Here is a 16,435-nt window from a genome sequence, read left to right as displayed (position 1 = left end):
TAGACAGAAAATAAAGACTCCATTAATCACAAAAGTTGACATGGGAAACCCAGGATACACAGAAGTATCTCCAAAATCAGCTACTCAACAGCTATAGTCTGAAAAAAAGAGCAATGAGGTGGAAAATGGACCTTCTGGTAGGACCTACTTTCCCTTGGTGATAAATGGATGACAGCTACCTTGGCAAGGACAGCACAGAGTTATCTCCTACTTTATCACACCCAGGCTGCTCAGCTGGCAGCACAGGGGTAAGGAATGACTCAACAGGTAATTAGCCCCAGCTGTGAGCCCCTCATTGACATTTATTGTGATGGCTTCAGCTTGTCCAAATCAAGCTCAAGCACACAGCTGCCTGAAGAATGCCCTCAAACAACTTTTTATTTTTGTAGAAAACAAGTAAGATTCTTTTCAGGAAGGACCAGCTTATGAAACAGTGGTTTGCATGTTAACATACATAAATACACAGTTACAATTTAGTGGGAAATAATACATTAAAAAAGCTTTCAAGTACACAAAATAAATGTAGTAAAAATGGACTATCCCTTCCACATACCTGCTTTGGAGAAAAATATTTCTCAAATGGAATGAACTTCCACCCATGATCTGCCAACAGATATCTCCACCGGACACAAGCTGCAGGAGGGTGTGAGGGTGGGCAGGACCAGAGAGTTAATATCCAGTGTTTGAGATTCAAAGCAGACTTGCTCATGACAAGTCAGTCCCCATTCTCTTCAGGTATCAGCATGTGTGTAGTGTGACAATTTCCCAGTCAGCACACAGAAGAGCTGCAAGAGGTAGGCAATACCTCCTTACTTCCATCTTCAGATCCCTGGAAGGTTACGGTTTTGCCACTTTATTACCAGTGAGGTTGTGGAAGTGTGCCTTGCCTGTGAGGCATTTAATAACAGTCGCAGAAATAAGAATGTGGCCCCACAGTCATGGTCCTGGTGGTGCCGGGCAGTAAACACAACTGATGGAAACAGAGCTTATGCAAAAAAAACTGCTGGATGTAGTCAGTCTCTTGAGTAGAAAGAAAACATTTGCAGATATGGAAGAATAACATACATCACAGGCTTCCCAAAGACTTTCCTCATAACTGCCGAGACACCGTCAACAGGGAATTCATAGCATCATTTAAATAAAATACCAGCTTAAATTACTTTGAAAAACATTTGACATGTGCAGAAAGCCAAAGGCTGATCCTTATTTTACAAGCTTTATTCTGTTCTACTCTGTCCTATATGAGTTTAGAGACGTGTTACATCACTAAACTCTTTAATAAAATTTTACCAACTGAGGAGTAAAACTAAATCAGTCTCCAAGAGAAGGCAAAGGCATCTAAACAACAGATGCTCCCTGATCTTGCTCTACTTAATCTCCTGTTAAAACAAGCGACCTGTGCAAGAGGGGTTGTGTCCCATTCCCAAGCCATGCAATGGCAGAGATCCATGCTTCACTTCAGCTACTGCAAGTGCAAAGGGCAATTCAAGTTTTTCTAAGTCTCCAAGACAAACGTTTAATACGTTTACAAAAAACGGAAACATTTAAAACTCTAAACAATTTAAATCAGAACCGTTTCTATGAGAACATGGCATATTTTACACGTTTAAAGAAAAAACAAGAAACATTATTAAATAAGAATCTACATATCTTAAAAACAGAGAGGATTTGTATGGTTACAGCCTGAAGTATCAATTGTCCTATTTTCCAAAGCAGGAATGTTCATAAGTTATTTCTCTGAAGTGCCTCGCAAAGGTTTTGATTGGCATCTGGCTCCTCGGTCATGACCTCCACAGCCTCCCACTCCCCTGACCTGCTGGATTTTTTGATGGCCTCTACTACACTTTGCATGTACAGACCGTCTTCAAAAGAGGCTGCCATAGAGACAGGTTTATGATCCCACGTCCGACGATCTTCCTGGTCTTGGAAAGACTTCCGCAACGCTTGCACCATGTATACCATTCCTTTTAGGTAGAGCAGCGGGATGTCTTTAAACCCCTTGTCCAAAAGGCCTTTGTTGACAGTCAGAGAGTCTGTAAACAATAGTTCTTCTTGGAGTGCAGTGTTCTTCTGCCCATACAAGTCTGTCCCACGAGCTATGAGGCGACCGGCAGACCCAACCACCATGACTTCATGAATGAATGATCCAGGCATGTTGAAGTTGAGAGTCACAGTACAACAGACACCCTCACTCATTAGCATCTGGAAGAAGCAGAAGTCATCACTAGTAACATGGCGGATCCCACTTATAGCTGTGTTCTGCTTCACAAAAGTCTTGAGCAAACCATGGACTTTCTCTGCTCTCCTGTTGATGAGGTGGGTTAGAAGGTCAATAATGTATGTTCCCATTGTATGCAGACCACCTCCTCCCATTAGCTCATCACAGATCCAGTTGTACTTGTGGCTGAGCAGGCTTCCCCCGTAAACTCGCACATCACAGATCATCACATTGCCCACATAGTGTTCTTCTATCAACTGCTTCATCTTCACAAAGACAGGCAAGAAACGGAGAACATTGCCTACGATGCTCATCAGCTTGGGGTAGTATCTGGCAGCTGTGACCATCCTGAAGGCATCCACAGAGGTAGCAGCTTTCTCACAGATCACATTCTTCCCTATTCCTGCAGCACAAACAAAAAAAATAACATAGCACTCATGAGCAAAACATGATGCAAGGCCCCAAAGTTTATCAGCAGAGTTTTTAAGAGTCAGGCTTTCAAAGGCAAAGGTTCAGGAACTAAAATAAGAACACTTCCATGATGCTTTCGTCGCAGAGCTGACAAACTCCCACAGAGAGAAGCTCTAAATAAATACAGAGCATTTTCACATCATGACAGATGAACCATGTCATGTTTTTATGCCAGTTAAGTATTGTAGCTATACAAATATTTGAATGCCTGTACAGCCAGAAGGGAAGAAATCATGGAGATCTATGTACTCTGCAGGGAAGAAGTGAGTGAAGGGGAGATTTGATTTTGAATTTTATCATCACTACGAATTTATTATTTGTAATAGATTAATAGAAATACAAGGTACCTGGTGGCCTGTGTACAGCATATAAAAATTTGAAATAATGTTTTGTAAAGCGAAACATTTTGGTCTGCATGTACGAGCTACACGTATGATTGGACTGCAAAGGTGACTGCATGAGTTACCCAAGTGAGAGCAGCACTCGCAAGATGACCTACGGTGGTTTTTGTTATTAGTAATGTGCTTTATTTTGTGCCCAGCCTGAATCAGTGTGGATAGTCTTTTTATTTTATATACTTTAAAGTATAAGTAAACTGATGATCCAAAAGAGCATCTCAATGGAAGATTCAACCAAACGCCTACAGCCAGTGTTCTGTCGGTACTCTCTCTCTTCCCCCATTCTCACTCTTTTCTTACAGCACGGCTTTACTTTTCTGTATATGCCTGTTCTGATAAAATACTCCAAAGAATTTTTCAATGTAGTATCTAGGGATATACCTAGAAGTTTCCAGACATTAACTCAGGATGTCAGACCTGAAGCTCAGTCGTCATACCACAGTTTCTTACAGGGAACACACGGCAGCAGGTGCCTCACTGAAAGCTCCTCCTGGACCATGCTCCTTCCTTCTGTCATCTGCAGGATGAGATGACACCAGCACAAGTGTTTAAATCAGACTCTTGTGTAATGGGGAAAGCCAGATCCCACATGGCAGCAGCTGCTGCACTGAGCACTCCACCTCCTGGCTGCACCAAGCGAGACTTACAGGAACTGCCAAGTGGTCCAGGGGCCAGCAAGCTCCTGCAATGCATCGCTCTGCCCCGCTCAGTCTGGGACAACTAATGGGAAAGGAAGCTCTGAACATGTATTTGCAGTAAATAAAATCAAAATCCACTCAAAAAACAGAACTACAATTTTTAGTGGTCTCTTCCAAAGAAAGCACCTGAATTCTGCTGAACAAGTCAGCAGAAGCTTTAATGGACAAAGAAGGGCAGGGTCATGCTCCCTGAGGATGCTGTCTCTCAGCCTGCCAAATGCTCCTGACTGCCCACCAGCAAACCCGTTTCAGGGACCACTTCTGACTGTCCTGTACCAGTCCCTGCACCACTCTGTTCAATATTCCCCAGGGTTGGCTGAGCTCCTCTTAGGATATTTCAGTGCTGGGGTTATCTGCCTTCTCGTTACCCTGTAATTTTAAATGGCATTCATCTCAAGCCAGGTTACATCAAAATACAAATGAAAAAAGTAAAAGTAAGAGGATCTTGACAGCATCCTAAACAAATCATGTAATTCTCAAAGGAAATGGACAATGCAAGCGACTCTCGATCTGCATATGCCAGGGGTACAGCTCTGCAGTCAGTGCTCTGCCAGTGCTGCTCTTCCTCCCCCTCGTGCACCCCCCCCCCACCCCGGCACATAATTTAATGCAGTAGCCAACTCAGGCTGCAAAACCAACCAAGTCAATGTTGAAATATTCACTTCTCCGCCCTTTGTGGCAGGGTCCTTCTCCCAGTTCTTGCTCTTCACTTGGCTTTGTGTCAGTACTGTGCTCTTTGTGCCAGCGCAGACCGAGCCACTCGAGGAGCTAAGATCAGATGTCTTTCGTGGATGGCACTCAGCGCAGTGCCCCGACATCGCTCAGCACGGCCCGCTGAGCACTGCTGAGGTGTGGGAGGGAGGCAGACGCGTGGGGCCACATGCATTGGCCTGGCGGCTGCTGCATGAGGCCAGCACGGGCTGGGAAGCTGCTGCCCAGGGACACCGTAACACCTGCGGGACATCCCCGCAGCTGCCCTCAGTGGGAAGCTCCGCAGCAGTTCCCATGCCCACAGAGATGGCAAGGACGAGGGCTGCGTTGGAGACGGGTACCAGATCCCCTACAATGCAACGGCCATGCCTTGCTTTCTGCTGCAGAGCCACCTACAACCCTTGTCTTGCTACAGTTATCTTGACAATGATAATTGCCAATTGGCAATTGTCTTGGCCTGAACTTTATACCACACCGCCTTCCTAAGTCACCTTCAAAATTTCCCACTGAGATCCCCACCAACTAGGAGAACCAGAGCCAGCATGCAGCCAGAGTGCTCCTCAGAGCCCTTCGTGAGTTAGTCCAGCTCACCAGCCCAGCAGCAAGTGAGCCCAGACTAAAAGAAGCAGCTCACAGGTGAGTCTGAGCCCCTGGAAGGGGCTGTGCTGCATGCCTGGGAGGAAGGAAGCCAGGCTGTGGTAAGAGAGATCGGGTTTGCCCACATCAGAGGCTGTGAGTGAGGACAGAGGCGGCTCAGCTGCCCGCAGGCTCATTGCAGCCGTCTTAACGCAGCCTTCAGGTCTTCTCCGGGCACATCTCAGAGCTCTGCAGGAGCGCAACAGCCACCGCACACCGCTGCAGTCCTCCTAGGACACTAGAGGGTCAGTCTTACTCCCTAAAACTTATCTTAGTTTGTCCTTCCCCAGAAGCAGGCAGCCTGCTCCACTGAATGAATCCAGTGCTCCTTTGTGTCCTGGAAGACATTTCTCAGCCAACGCACCCTGCGTTACCAGCTCCGTGCCTCCACAAGCCCTGTAAGCTTCCTCAGAAAGCATTTCTTGGTCCCACTGCTGCATGTCACTGCTGACCGTGGAACTATGCTCCTAGTGCTCCTGCCTAGGCAGCGTGAAGCTCTCACCCTGTCACGACCATAACTAACCCTGAAACAGGCTTCGGGCTTTAAAATCTTCCAGAACTGCAGTGCGGAGCTCTGCCCTGAAGAGGGTACAAGGAGAGGCGTTGGTTGCTCTGTGCCTTTCCCCTGGCATTTTGGTTACAAGTGAAAACACTGAAAAGATGATCTTTGTTTTAATGTTCTCTCTCTATGTTCGGATAAGGACACCAGTTTTAAGAAAGGCACCATTTGACATGCTTCAGGCATTTCATGCTCTGGCACGGAACCAGCCTCCAGTAGCAAGTACAGCTACATCTTAACTCTCACTAGCTTAACAGCGCCAAATCATGACTTCAGTCAATGAAATACCTGATTCAGAGCATGTTCACATCCTATGAAAGCAATAAAAAAAAAAACACGAGGTGAGTTGGGACACTTTCTGGACAGCAGAATAAAGTGGAGTATTGTCTCCTAAAGGAATCTTACATCTCTAGGTAGATCCACACAGTCCATCGGCCGCAGGGTCTCTGCTTCTCTAGCAGCTGGTTAGCCATAGCAGATCCAAAACTTGCCATACTCAAAGTATTTTACAGCTGTGATTAATAAAACACAAGCATAGAAAACTCATCCTGCCTGGTCACGGCTGCCCAGAGCCACAAGCAGGAGCAGGGGACAGAAACATCAGGGCCCCCTAGCAGGGAGGGTGCCAGTCAAGCCAAGAGGGAGGGAGGACACCCCCTTGGTGGGGAATATTTATTAAAAATGAGAGAAGTGAAGCACAAACCTTAAAGAGGCAGCCCTGGAGGGGCTGCAGCCTGACACATTCAATGCGGGAGAAGGACACTGTAAACACAGTGGCCCACCACTCCACTGAGATGCCCTTTGTGTCCCCGTGAACGCAACAAGGAGGGGCACCCATGCAGGGCAGCATCCCTGCAGTGTGGCTGGGCTGGGACAGCAGTCTCGCTATGACAGCCACTGCTTTGCAGCTCTTCTTGCTTGCTTGTTTGCCTGGCTGGTGTATGCACCACTGCCCATCCAACACCTTCCATAAACACCTGAAATCCTCAGCCCCACCTCTCTCCGTATGAATTATAACACGGACTCAAACCACTAAACCTACTTAGCCTACGTAAGTATGTCCATTCCACCGAACAGAAGCCCCAGCTCTTGATTCCCCTGAATAATGTAAGAAACCTGAGGCTGCACCTAGGACGATGTATACCTAGCCATGCTGAAGCATACCAAATCATCTCCGTGTCCATCATAAGCAGCTGGGAGTGTCTGAGGATTCTTCAGAAATACCCATCTGTTTCAAACCTGTTTGCTTCAGGAGCCTCCCAGTGAATGAATGCTCATTCCAAAACGCATTCCTTCATTTCACGTCTTGTTTGCATATGGATGGAAAGGACCTCCATGCTACTCGTTACAAACATGGGAAGCACAATATGCAAAGAGCACTCACAGCACGCTTGTTCAGCCTGTTTCAAGAACAGGAAATCTGCATTTGTCGCAACGCAATGCGGTGATAGAGTCCTTTCTGACTCTTTCTTGCACAATTAACATATACATGCTGTAATTTGTAGGAACTCCACAAAATCAGGGGGCCAAACAAGCTACTTTGGAAAGATTCCTTGGACAAATAAAAAGTTCCTCTGTTACCACTCCACAAGACATCTGTTTGAAGGCTGGGCTCAGTACGTGCAGCAGCATTACCTTTAAAGTCTTAAGGAAATCCTCCTCTGAGGACTTCTAATGCTCTGCCTCCCCAATCTTCGCTTCACTCGCACACGTCACATGCTTTACAACCCGAGCCAGCCGGTAACTCGGCACTGGGCTCACCTCACACAAAGGTGGATGCATTTCAGCTGTGGGACATCAACCACAAAACAGGCATTTTGTGAAATTAATTTAGTTCCTCTGAGATCAAAAGAAGCACAAATTTTAGAATAGCTTCTTGCTTTACCTGTTACTGAGATAAACCCTAAGATTACACTCATCTTAATTTGAATTATGCTCTAGGCTTTGATCTGTTATGTCTGGTTCATGAACTCAATCCAGTGTTACAACTTCATCTCCCTCATGCCAAGGCTGTACCTAGGCTTCTTTATGGATGTCTGTCAGTAAGGAACTTAAGCAAACAAATAGCACAGGCAGGAAACACTGGATCTCTCCCTCTCCTTTCTTCCAGTACTAAAAAACTAAGCACATTTTAAAATTATAAATAAAAGTATACAAATAAGTAATGAAAGTGTACATTCTTTTCTTCTTTTGAAGAAGACTTACCACCCTACCACATCTAATCTCTCCCAAAGCCCAGTCTCAGCTAGTAAAACATCAATCTATTAATCTATTTTCATAAACATGTCTAATGTTTATTATCTATTATAAATCTATTGTCATAAACAATTCGCAGCCAAGAATTTTCCAATTACAAGTATCATTGTATCAATCTGAATGTTCAGAGAAAACACATTTGCCACCTGCCCTACCCTCATTTTTTGTTCCTCCAGAACACTGAATTATAGCAAGCTATCCAACATTGGCTTCAGATATGCCACAACATACTTGGTAGCAGATATACAAATACTGTTGTGACTAACCTACCTAGAAAGCTGAAAGACTTGACCAGAATCATACTGGTCTGAGCTGCCTGCATCACTTTGCAGATCAGAATATTTTGGGAATCAGAAGTGAAGAATAAATAGCCCTTGACAACTTCATCCATTGACTTCCCTAGCTTTTTCAACTTTCCAACTTATCTATACTTGTCTTGCAGTCAAGCATACGCATCACCTCTGTACTTCTGCAGCGGCCTTAACCACCTTGCCTCCACTGTTCAGTGTCAGCTTTCAAAGAAACACTCTATTCATTTTAGTTAATAATCCACCAGAGAAGGTGCAATCGTCTCCTTTCAGCACACTTCATGCTTGACCATCAAGAGCCAAGAGAACTACTGAAATACTTACTACCATTTAAAGGAATTTCTAGCATATTTAAAGATAAATTCTAACTTACAGTTCAAATGTTCAGAAAGTAAAATACTTTAAATTCAGAGAACAGTAGTTCTTTGAAAAGAAAGAAAGCTAACAACATAAAAAACCCTAAAATCTCTCTCTGCATATCTAAGCAGCATTATGGCATTGCAAATGTGTAAGGAGCTGTTTACTTCCAAAACAAATTACTGCAGAGCAAAGAGGCTAAGAACAACAAACCACCCTCGCTCCCATGGTTAGAGATATTACCCATCCTAAAATTATCTCATGTGGATCTGCTGTAAACACAATAAAAATCTCACGCTTGTTATTTGCAGAATTACACACAAACGCACCCCCATGCTGTGCGAGGTGAAGGAACATTAGCACTACAAAGCCATGCCCTGGAGAACCAGGGAACGCCGGGGTGCCCGGGCGGCTGCCTCCTGCCTCCCTGCCCAGCCCAGTTCTCCCTTCTCTCCCAGACGCTTTCGCCCAGCTCACCTCACCTCGCTGGATGCCTCCTGCTGTCCCCAGCTGTCACCTACCCTCTCCTCCCCGCCAGGTGAAGGATTCCTCCAGCAAGTCTGCACCTGGGACCATAGCAGCCTGTTACAGACACTGAGAAAAGGTATCACCAAGCAGTGGCAAGGGGCACGGCACACTTGCTGAAAACAGCATCCGCAGAGGATTTGGGTCTTGACTCACACAATTCTACTGAGCGTGTACGCACATTTCTTATTCAAGGGCTTTTAACTTTCAAGTTTGCTTCTGTGGAGGAACAACAAGCAGAGCTGAAAATCTCCCCTCCCTTCCCCCTCTCCCCAAAACAAATTTCAGGTTCCCATTCCAAGGCATGGGAAGATCTGAAATGAATTAAACAACAAGGTTGTTTTTTTTCTTCCCCAAATGGGAAGAAAACATTTTTCTACTTCAGCATGCTTTCTGAAGCAGCTTATTTTAATAAAAATCTCCCCACTGCAAGTTCAGTCTGAAGAATACATGGAAAATTTTAGCCCAATAGATTCAAGATTTTCAATGCTATAAGTAGTTCTAAAAAAAAAAAAAAAAAACTAGGTAACCTTTCTTGCAGCTGGTGCTACCAATTCCAAGCAAAACCTTTAGTACTGTACTTGCACCTTGCTACAACCAGAATCGTGTTGAGCTTCAAATTTCAATCTGCCAATTAGTTATGAATTTTTGATCCAACTCTAAAAATAAAACGGTACCTAGAGCTTTCACAGCAATTTGCCGAGTTAGGGGTGGAGGGATATTGATGCAAACCAAATCTACATCCTGGTGCAGCAAGACATCATCAGTCCGACTCGTGTAGAAGGAGATATTCATTTCTTCTGCCAGCTGCTTCGCTTCCTCTTCAGTCTTTCCCCAGAGTGCTTCAATAGAGAAGCCTTCTGCTCGCAGCAAGGGGACCAGGACCCGGGCGGTGCTGCCAGTTCCAAACACACCCACTCCAGGAAGCATTTCCATTCTGCGTTCATTCAAGCATCAGGGTCAACACGTGGGCCTTCGATGAAGTGCTCAGCTCCTCAGCTTTCCGCTCCATCCACAGTTCCTAAAACATGGAAAGTTACAAGTCAATACAAACAAAAGCCATATTTTGAAGTCAAAGGCATCTATAGCCTGACTGCTAGCATTTATCCTTCATCTCCTTCAAAATTTTCGAAGATTCTTCTTCTGAAGAAAAAAAAAAAAAAAAAAAAAAAAACAACCTTGAGAAATAGTTTTAAGGGACAAGCCAAACAGTCCTGTTGCAGAAGGCAGGAAGAATGGATAGAAAGCAGCCTGACAAGTCACTAGGTCCTCCCGAGCCTCAAAATGCAGGAAATGCTCACAGGAGCACACAGGGGGACAAAGCAGAGGCAGTGAGGCACAAACTGGGAGTAATGGAAGCATCAAGGGGACAGCACATGCAGGCTATCACGTCAGCACTGCTGTGGTCGTGATGACGCAAGCCTCTAAACAAGATAAAGGGTTGTGAGAAGAGGTAATATTTTCTGTTAGACCAACCAATACTGGTGGAAAAACATAGCAAGCTTGTGGGCGCATACGTCTTTCTTCCTACCTAAATATACAAACTGAAAGCAGCTATTTGGAGCTTAACAAACTTATGGCAAGTAGTGAAGCCACTACAGAGAAAGTCTAGAAAACATGTCCTGTGTGGAAAGCTTGTGTTCACTGAGCTCATGGAGCGTGGAGATGAGAAGGCTAACAGCCACGATGGCTGTGTTCAAACATCCAGAAGGCTGCTTCAGAAAGGAAAAGGGGACTCATCTGTGTCCACTTCAAGTAATTAAAACTCAGAAGTTTTATTTAACTCAGGACCAGTTAAAAATATCTCCCTCTGCCCATGACATTTAACCTCCAGGAACACAGGTTGTTGCACACAGTCATCGTATTCCCTACGCACAACCATTTGGTTAAGTCACACTCCTTTTGTTCTTGCAAGTATTTCCCAGTAAATAAATCCCTTCTGATCCTTGCTTGCCAGTGTGCCTCAGGCCTGCACTGGCCACATCTGGCTGAATTTCCTCACATGGTCGCGGCGCTAACTTCAGGATGTCCGAGGCCCTCGACGTGTTGCACCACGGCCTTTGGGAACCCTACCTACTGCACCCCTGCTGCCCGGTGGCGAGCCATTTCTTCTAAGGAAAGTTTGCTTGATTTTATAATCACGACAAATTCAGCTTTCTGTAAAAGCTTATGATGGAAAAGCAAATACTATTTTGTATGAACAACAGGTACCAAAAACAGATTAATGCCCTTGGGGGGGGGGAGAACAACACCAAACCAAACAACCAAGCAATCTGTTTGTGAAAGAGATGGTTACACATCTCCCCATCCTAAAACACTTTCAATAAGCTACAACATGTGAAAGCAAACCCCAACACAGCACTGTGAAGCACTAGCAAGCAAGTCAAACTGCGAATGCAAGTCAAACAGGGCGAATGCTCTGTATGTTGATGGCATATTGGTAACCTGGAGGCTGCCTGCACTGACCAGCATGGCAAAACCACAACCCTTACTAAATTTCTTCTTGTGATGTACACACCAAACCAGGAAGCAGAAATATCAGCACTTGTGAATATTTATTTTGTAAAACACAAGTATTTACAGATGCTGTAGAACATCTTATGAAATATTTACTGAATTAATTCCGTATGTTTTTCCTTGTTCAGTGTGATGTTAGGTTTGTAGTACAGTCATTGGCTGTCATTTGAATTAACTCCCTTTTATTCGACATTTAGAGGTGCACACACAAATAAGGATGGACCCAAGAGGATCTAGACAATATTTATTATTCTGCATGAAATGGTAATGTACTGACAGGAAATATGGCTTCTATAAATAATGTGAAGAAGAATAAAATCCTGCCACTGGACAAAATGCAAAGATACATGTTGAAGCCCCCCACATATAGGTTTGGGGGTTTACAGGCTAGAAGAAAAACCACCCGCAGTGAAGAACACCATATTCTTTCGAACAGACATAAGCTGAACGATGTGGAACACAGACAAGGTACGTGCATGCTTGCACCAGGTCATACAGACATGCTCAGCAATGTCAAATTTACACAGCATGGCAAGACTTTAGAAAAGTATGAAATCTTTGAGAATGCTATTAAGAGCACATTGCAGCACTTAACATGCCCAACAGATAAACTGATTTCCATAAGTCATTCTAAGCTTCATTTTTTTCTGTTTCCCATCCAACTACCTCTTAAAAATCTCAGGGAGGTAGAATTCATTTTCACATTTCGGAAAATTCATATTCCCAAAACGCGCTGCTGCATCACTGTTGCTAACAGATACTGGCACAAAACCATAAATCCCAGTGTTCTACTTCCACGGAGACCAGCTCTTGATGGTACAAGACAAGGACACCTGCTCACCACTAGTACCACAGCAAAAGCCCGGTGTCATCAAGGTCTGGCAAACCCAGCCTCAGCAATGACTTGTCGCAATGCAGCCACACTCCCAGCACATGAAAACGTGGCTTGCACAGCCGTAGGACCTAACAGAGCTTGAGACCACCCCCCAAGCATGTGTGGCACTGACCAGAGGGCTTGCTTCTCTTCCCTCGCTGAAGAGCCACCTGCAGTCTCTTACCACCTCTCTCATCTTTCACCAGCTGGACAGTGCTGGTTTGCTGGGACGGGCACAGTGGGATCAACGTGGGTACCGACGGGCAGTGAAAACACTGTCCTCATGCAGGACAAGTCACAGCAATGCACGCAGAATGCAGTGCAGGCAGAGCTAGAATACACGCTGAAAGAACCACAACAGGACGTTCTCCAGAAGCTTTTGACAAGGGATATGCACCCCGCACACACACACCTTACAGATGCATTGACAGCCCGTGGGTGAGGCACTCCAGCTGAGGCCACCGTGGGGAAGCAATCCAAACCCCAGTGCGTCAGGATGAGGCCACTGCTGCCATAAGAGGCAGCTGTCATTAAGTCTGCTAAGAACGCACAGAAGCCCCAGGAGAACAATGCTGTCACCCTGCAGAAGTCCCCATGGTACCTTTGTTGGAAACACTGCATAACTCTGACACTTCTCATCCAAGAGGAAAGAAAGCAGAGCTGAAAAAGACTCAGAAAAAGGCAACAAGAAGCATGCAACATCTTCTATGCAAGGGAGACCTAGGCAAGCAAAGATTCCTCAATCCGAAAAAGACATCGCTGCAGGATGTCACAGATGGTAATAAAGCCATGATTAACCATTTATGAGGAGTCAAAGGGAGGCCAGACAAGCTCAAGGCATGCCTCAAGGGTTGTGAAATATGCACAGGTCGCACCAAGTGCAGTAAGCAGCAGAGCTAGCAGAGCACGAGAGGGAGAGGGGCTTCAGCACATCCTCATCCTGTTCTTTGCACACTCCTCCTCAGGCTCGTGGCCAGCATGTTCTTGCCGTGCTCTTTGGAGACGGAAAACGCAATGGTCTCCCTCTGTAGTTTGACTGTTCTGCAAACACGATTTGGAGTGGAGGCCAGCACGTGCCGACTGGAGGCCTGGAAAGTCAGAGCGCTCTCTCTGAGGGTCTCACTGAGCTCTGGGCACGCGGAGTCGCAGCAGCACGTGGGGCCGGGTGTCCCCAGGAGGTGAAACGGTCCCCCCCTGACAGCAGGCTGCAACTCGAGCGCGTCGCGACATTCCTGGCCGCAGGAAAGAGAGGCCTGACTCTGAGGGCAGCGCCTGCTTCCGCGCCCTCAGGGCTCCAGCCAGAAGCTGGGTGCCATTTACGCCAGGTTACAGCAAGTCTAAAAGCTTCTCATGAGCCTGATCGTGAAAAAAAAAATCGTGAAAAGCTTTTATAAGCCAATCTTTCTGAAAAGGAAAGCCATCGCACACCAGTATCTCCAGTCATCAAACAGGGGAACGCTCTACTGAGAACCCTTCCGTGGAAACAAGCGACAACCAGCCTGAAACAAGCGTCAGGAGACCCAAACCTTTCTGTTCCTCAGAGAGATGAAGCAAGCCACGCCTGTGACATCACCCCGAACTTAATTTTGCAGACAGAGGCGCTTAAAGCTCTCAGATCCGACCTCGCCGCTGTGCGCCGCTCCACGCCGCCAACCGTCCCCGTTCCTCGCGGAACCCCACGGTGTGCCCCAGGCCCCGGCCCCGAGCCGCAGGACGGAGCTGGGGGCTCCGGGACACGCACCCACCAGCGCTCCCGGGGCTCGGCACCACGGAAAACGCGACGGTCCCCGCGGGACCCGAGCCCACGGGGGCAGCGGCGGGCGGCACCGCGGCTCCCAGCCCCCGGGCAGCCCCGGCGGCCCCCCCCCCGCCCTTACCTGCCGCCGGAGGGACGCCGAGGGGCCCGCCGCCACCGCCCCGCCTCCGCCCCGCGCATCCCGGCACCGGGCACGCTCCCGCGGCGGCGGCTGCTCGCTCCCGGCGCGGCGACGCCCTGCCCGGCCCCGCCGCCTGCTCGGGAGCTGGGGCGGGCACGGGCTCTTGAAATGGCGGCGCCCCGAGCGCCTTCGGCGGCTGAGGGAGGCGCGGCCAATCGCGAGGCGGGACGCGAGAGAGGGGCGGGTCTTCTGCTGACGGGCAGCGCCAGCAGCCAGTTGGAGGGCGGCGCGGCGGCCGGATTGGAGGCTGGGCGGGCACAGGCCGGGCCGGGGTGAAGGCAGCGAGGCTGCGACCCGCCCGGCCAGGCCTGGGGGCTGATAGCGGGCGAGGAGAGTCAAGGGGTTTGTGAGGCAAGAGAGCTATGTATATTTGTATTCCCTGGCCGTACTGAAGGCCAGGCAGACATCATCCGCTGCTCTCCCCTCACCCGTCAGGCGGGCAGTTTCATCACCGAAGCTCGTCCCCTTGAGCGACAGCGGCCGCTCAGGCTGCGCAGGCGGGTGAAAAAAAAAAAAAAGCGGTGACTGCAGACCGCTGGAGGCAGCAAACCTGACAGACCCGGGAGCGGGGGGCGCAGTGTCTCAGCGGCCGTCAGCCACATTCCCTTTGACCCCCGAGATCGTTGGAAACAACTTCAAAGAGAAGCAATAAAGGGAGGGGTGGCGCAGGGCTCGATTTTCCAGTCCAAGTTCGGGATCGTGGGCAAAACGACTGGCACCCCTTCTAGTGGGACCTTATTAAGGAGCTACGTAAGATGGTGACTGCTTATGGGTTATCGGCCCCGTTTACGCAGTTCCTGCTGGAGAATGTCATGACGGGACAGCTTTAAACCCCATTTGACAAGTGGCGACGATGGTATTAACTCCGACACAAAAGTTGTTATGGGAACAGAAATGGAGAGAGTTGTGCAAACACGCAGCGCTCCGAAATTTAGAAAGGCAGCCGGGGGATCCGCTTTGCGGAGTGGATATACCTCAACTGATGGGTACAGACCCGATGGCGGATCCGCGCCTTCAGGTGAATTTAGATCCAGGCGTCCTCCGGCTGACCGCGACCCTGGCCCTCCAGGCAATGTTAACAATCCCAGAGACCGGGGAGCCCGCGCAGCCCTTTACAAAGGTCCAGCAAGGGGTGTCTGAGCCATACATGCGGTTTATTGATCAGCTTCGCAATGCGCTAGATAAGCAGATTGACAATCGGGAAGCAGAAGATGCCTTGCTACAAAGGCTAGCGGTGGAAAACGCAAACACCGACTGAAGAAAGGTGCTACAGGCTCTGCACGTGAATGCAACACTAGTTCAGATGATAGAGGCGTGTAACCGAGTGGGCTCTATGGAACATCACACCAAATCGCTGGCATCCGCTTTCGCAGCAGCACTGACCATCAGTCAGGACCCCCAGGGTCAGAAAAAATGCTATCGGTGTGGAGACCCGAGCCACATAGTCTCCACACGCCCCTGGGATCCAGTCCCGACCACTTCGTGTCCCGGGTGTGGGAGGGGAGGCCCCTGGGCGAGGCAGTGCCGCTCTCAACACGACGCGGGGCCACAGCGTGGAAACGGGAGGAGGAGCGCGGGGACACCAGCACCCACGGCCCCCGGTCAGAGGGGCAACCTCCCACCAGGTGGGGCTCCAAGTGCAATGCTAACACAGGGTCCAGCGCCACCAGCTGCCCCGCTGGACAGCCTCTCAGCCAGAAGCAGAGGGAGCCCCGGAGTGGATGTCTCCACAGTAACAGACGCCACCTTGCGGGGTGCTCACGTTCATAAAATTCCATTGAACGTCAAAGGACCGATTGGGGACGGCTGTAGTGCATTGCTGCTAGGACGATCGAGTACAACTTTGACCGGATTGTTTGTTTTGCCGGGGATAATTGATGCCGACTATAATGGACAAATCCAAGCTATGGCTCGGACACCGTCTCCACCACTGTCAATACCAACAGGAACTAGAATTGCTCAATTGATTC

At 48.1% G+C, this 16,435-nt stretch overlaps 1 protein-coding gene across 4 annotated transcripts; it reads right to left on the bottom strand.

Annotated features, from left to right (window-relative positions):
• Nucleotides 1–354: 354 nt before the first annotated feature.
• On the bottom strand, nt 355–14,526 carry GFOD2 (glucose-fructose oxidoreductase domain containing 2). 4 transcript variants are annotated; one of them, XM_035543293.2, is made up of 3 exons: nt 14,406–14,526; nt 9,815–10,158; nt 355–2,621 (listed from the first exon to the last, which is right to left on the bottom strand). In XM_035543293.2, the coding sequence occupies exons 2-3, from the start codon at nt 10,071–10,073 to the stop codon at nt 1,723–1,725; spliced, it is 1,158 nt and encodes a 385-aa protein (XP_035399186.1). In that variant the 5' UTR covers nt 10,074–10,158; nt 14,406–14,526; the 3' UTR covers nt 355–1,722. The 4 variants fall into 4 exon arrangements, with proteins under 4 accessions (XP_035399186.1, XP_035399188.1, XP_035399187.1 ...); XM_035543295.2 differs by lacking the exons at nt 9,815–10,158; nt 14,406–14,526 and adding an exon at nt 9,090–9,233 and having other exon boundaries at nt 368–2,621; XM_035543294.2 differs by lacking the exons at nt 9,815–10,158; nt 14,406–14,526 and adding an exon at nt 3,469–3,598 and having other exon boundaries at nt 368–2,621.
• Between the last annotated feature and the right edge of the window lie 1,909 nt (nt 14,527–16,435).

Source organism: Cygnus atratus, chromosome 12 (assembly GCF_013377495.2).
Source record: "Cygnus atratus isolate AKBS03 ecotype Queensland, Australia chromosome 12, CAtr_DNAZoo_HiC_assembly, whole genome shotgun sequence".
Classification (NCBI taxonomy): Eukaryota; Metazoa; Chordata; class Aves; order Anseriformes; family Anatidae; genus Cygnus; species Cygnus atratus.
The sequence above is the reverse complement of the archived record's forward strand: the minus strand, read 5'-3'. Positions and strand labels throughout refer to the sequence as shown.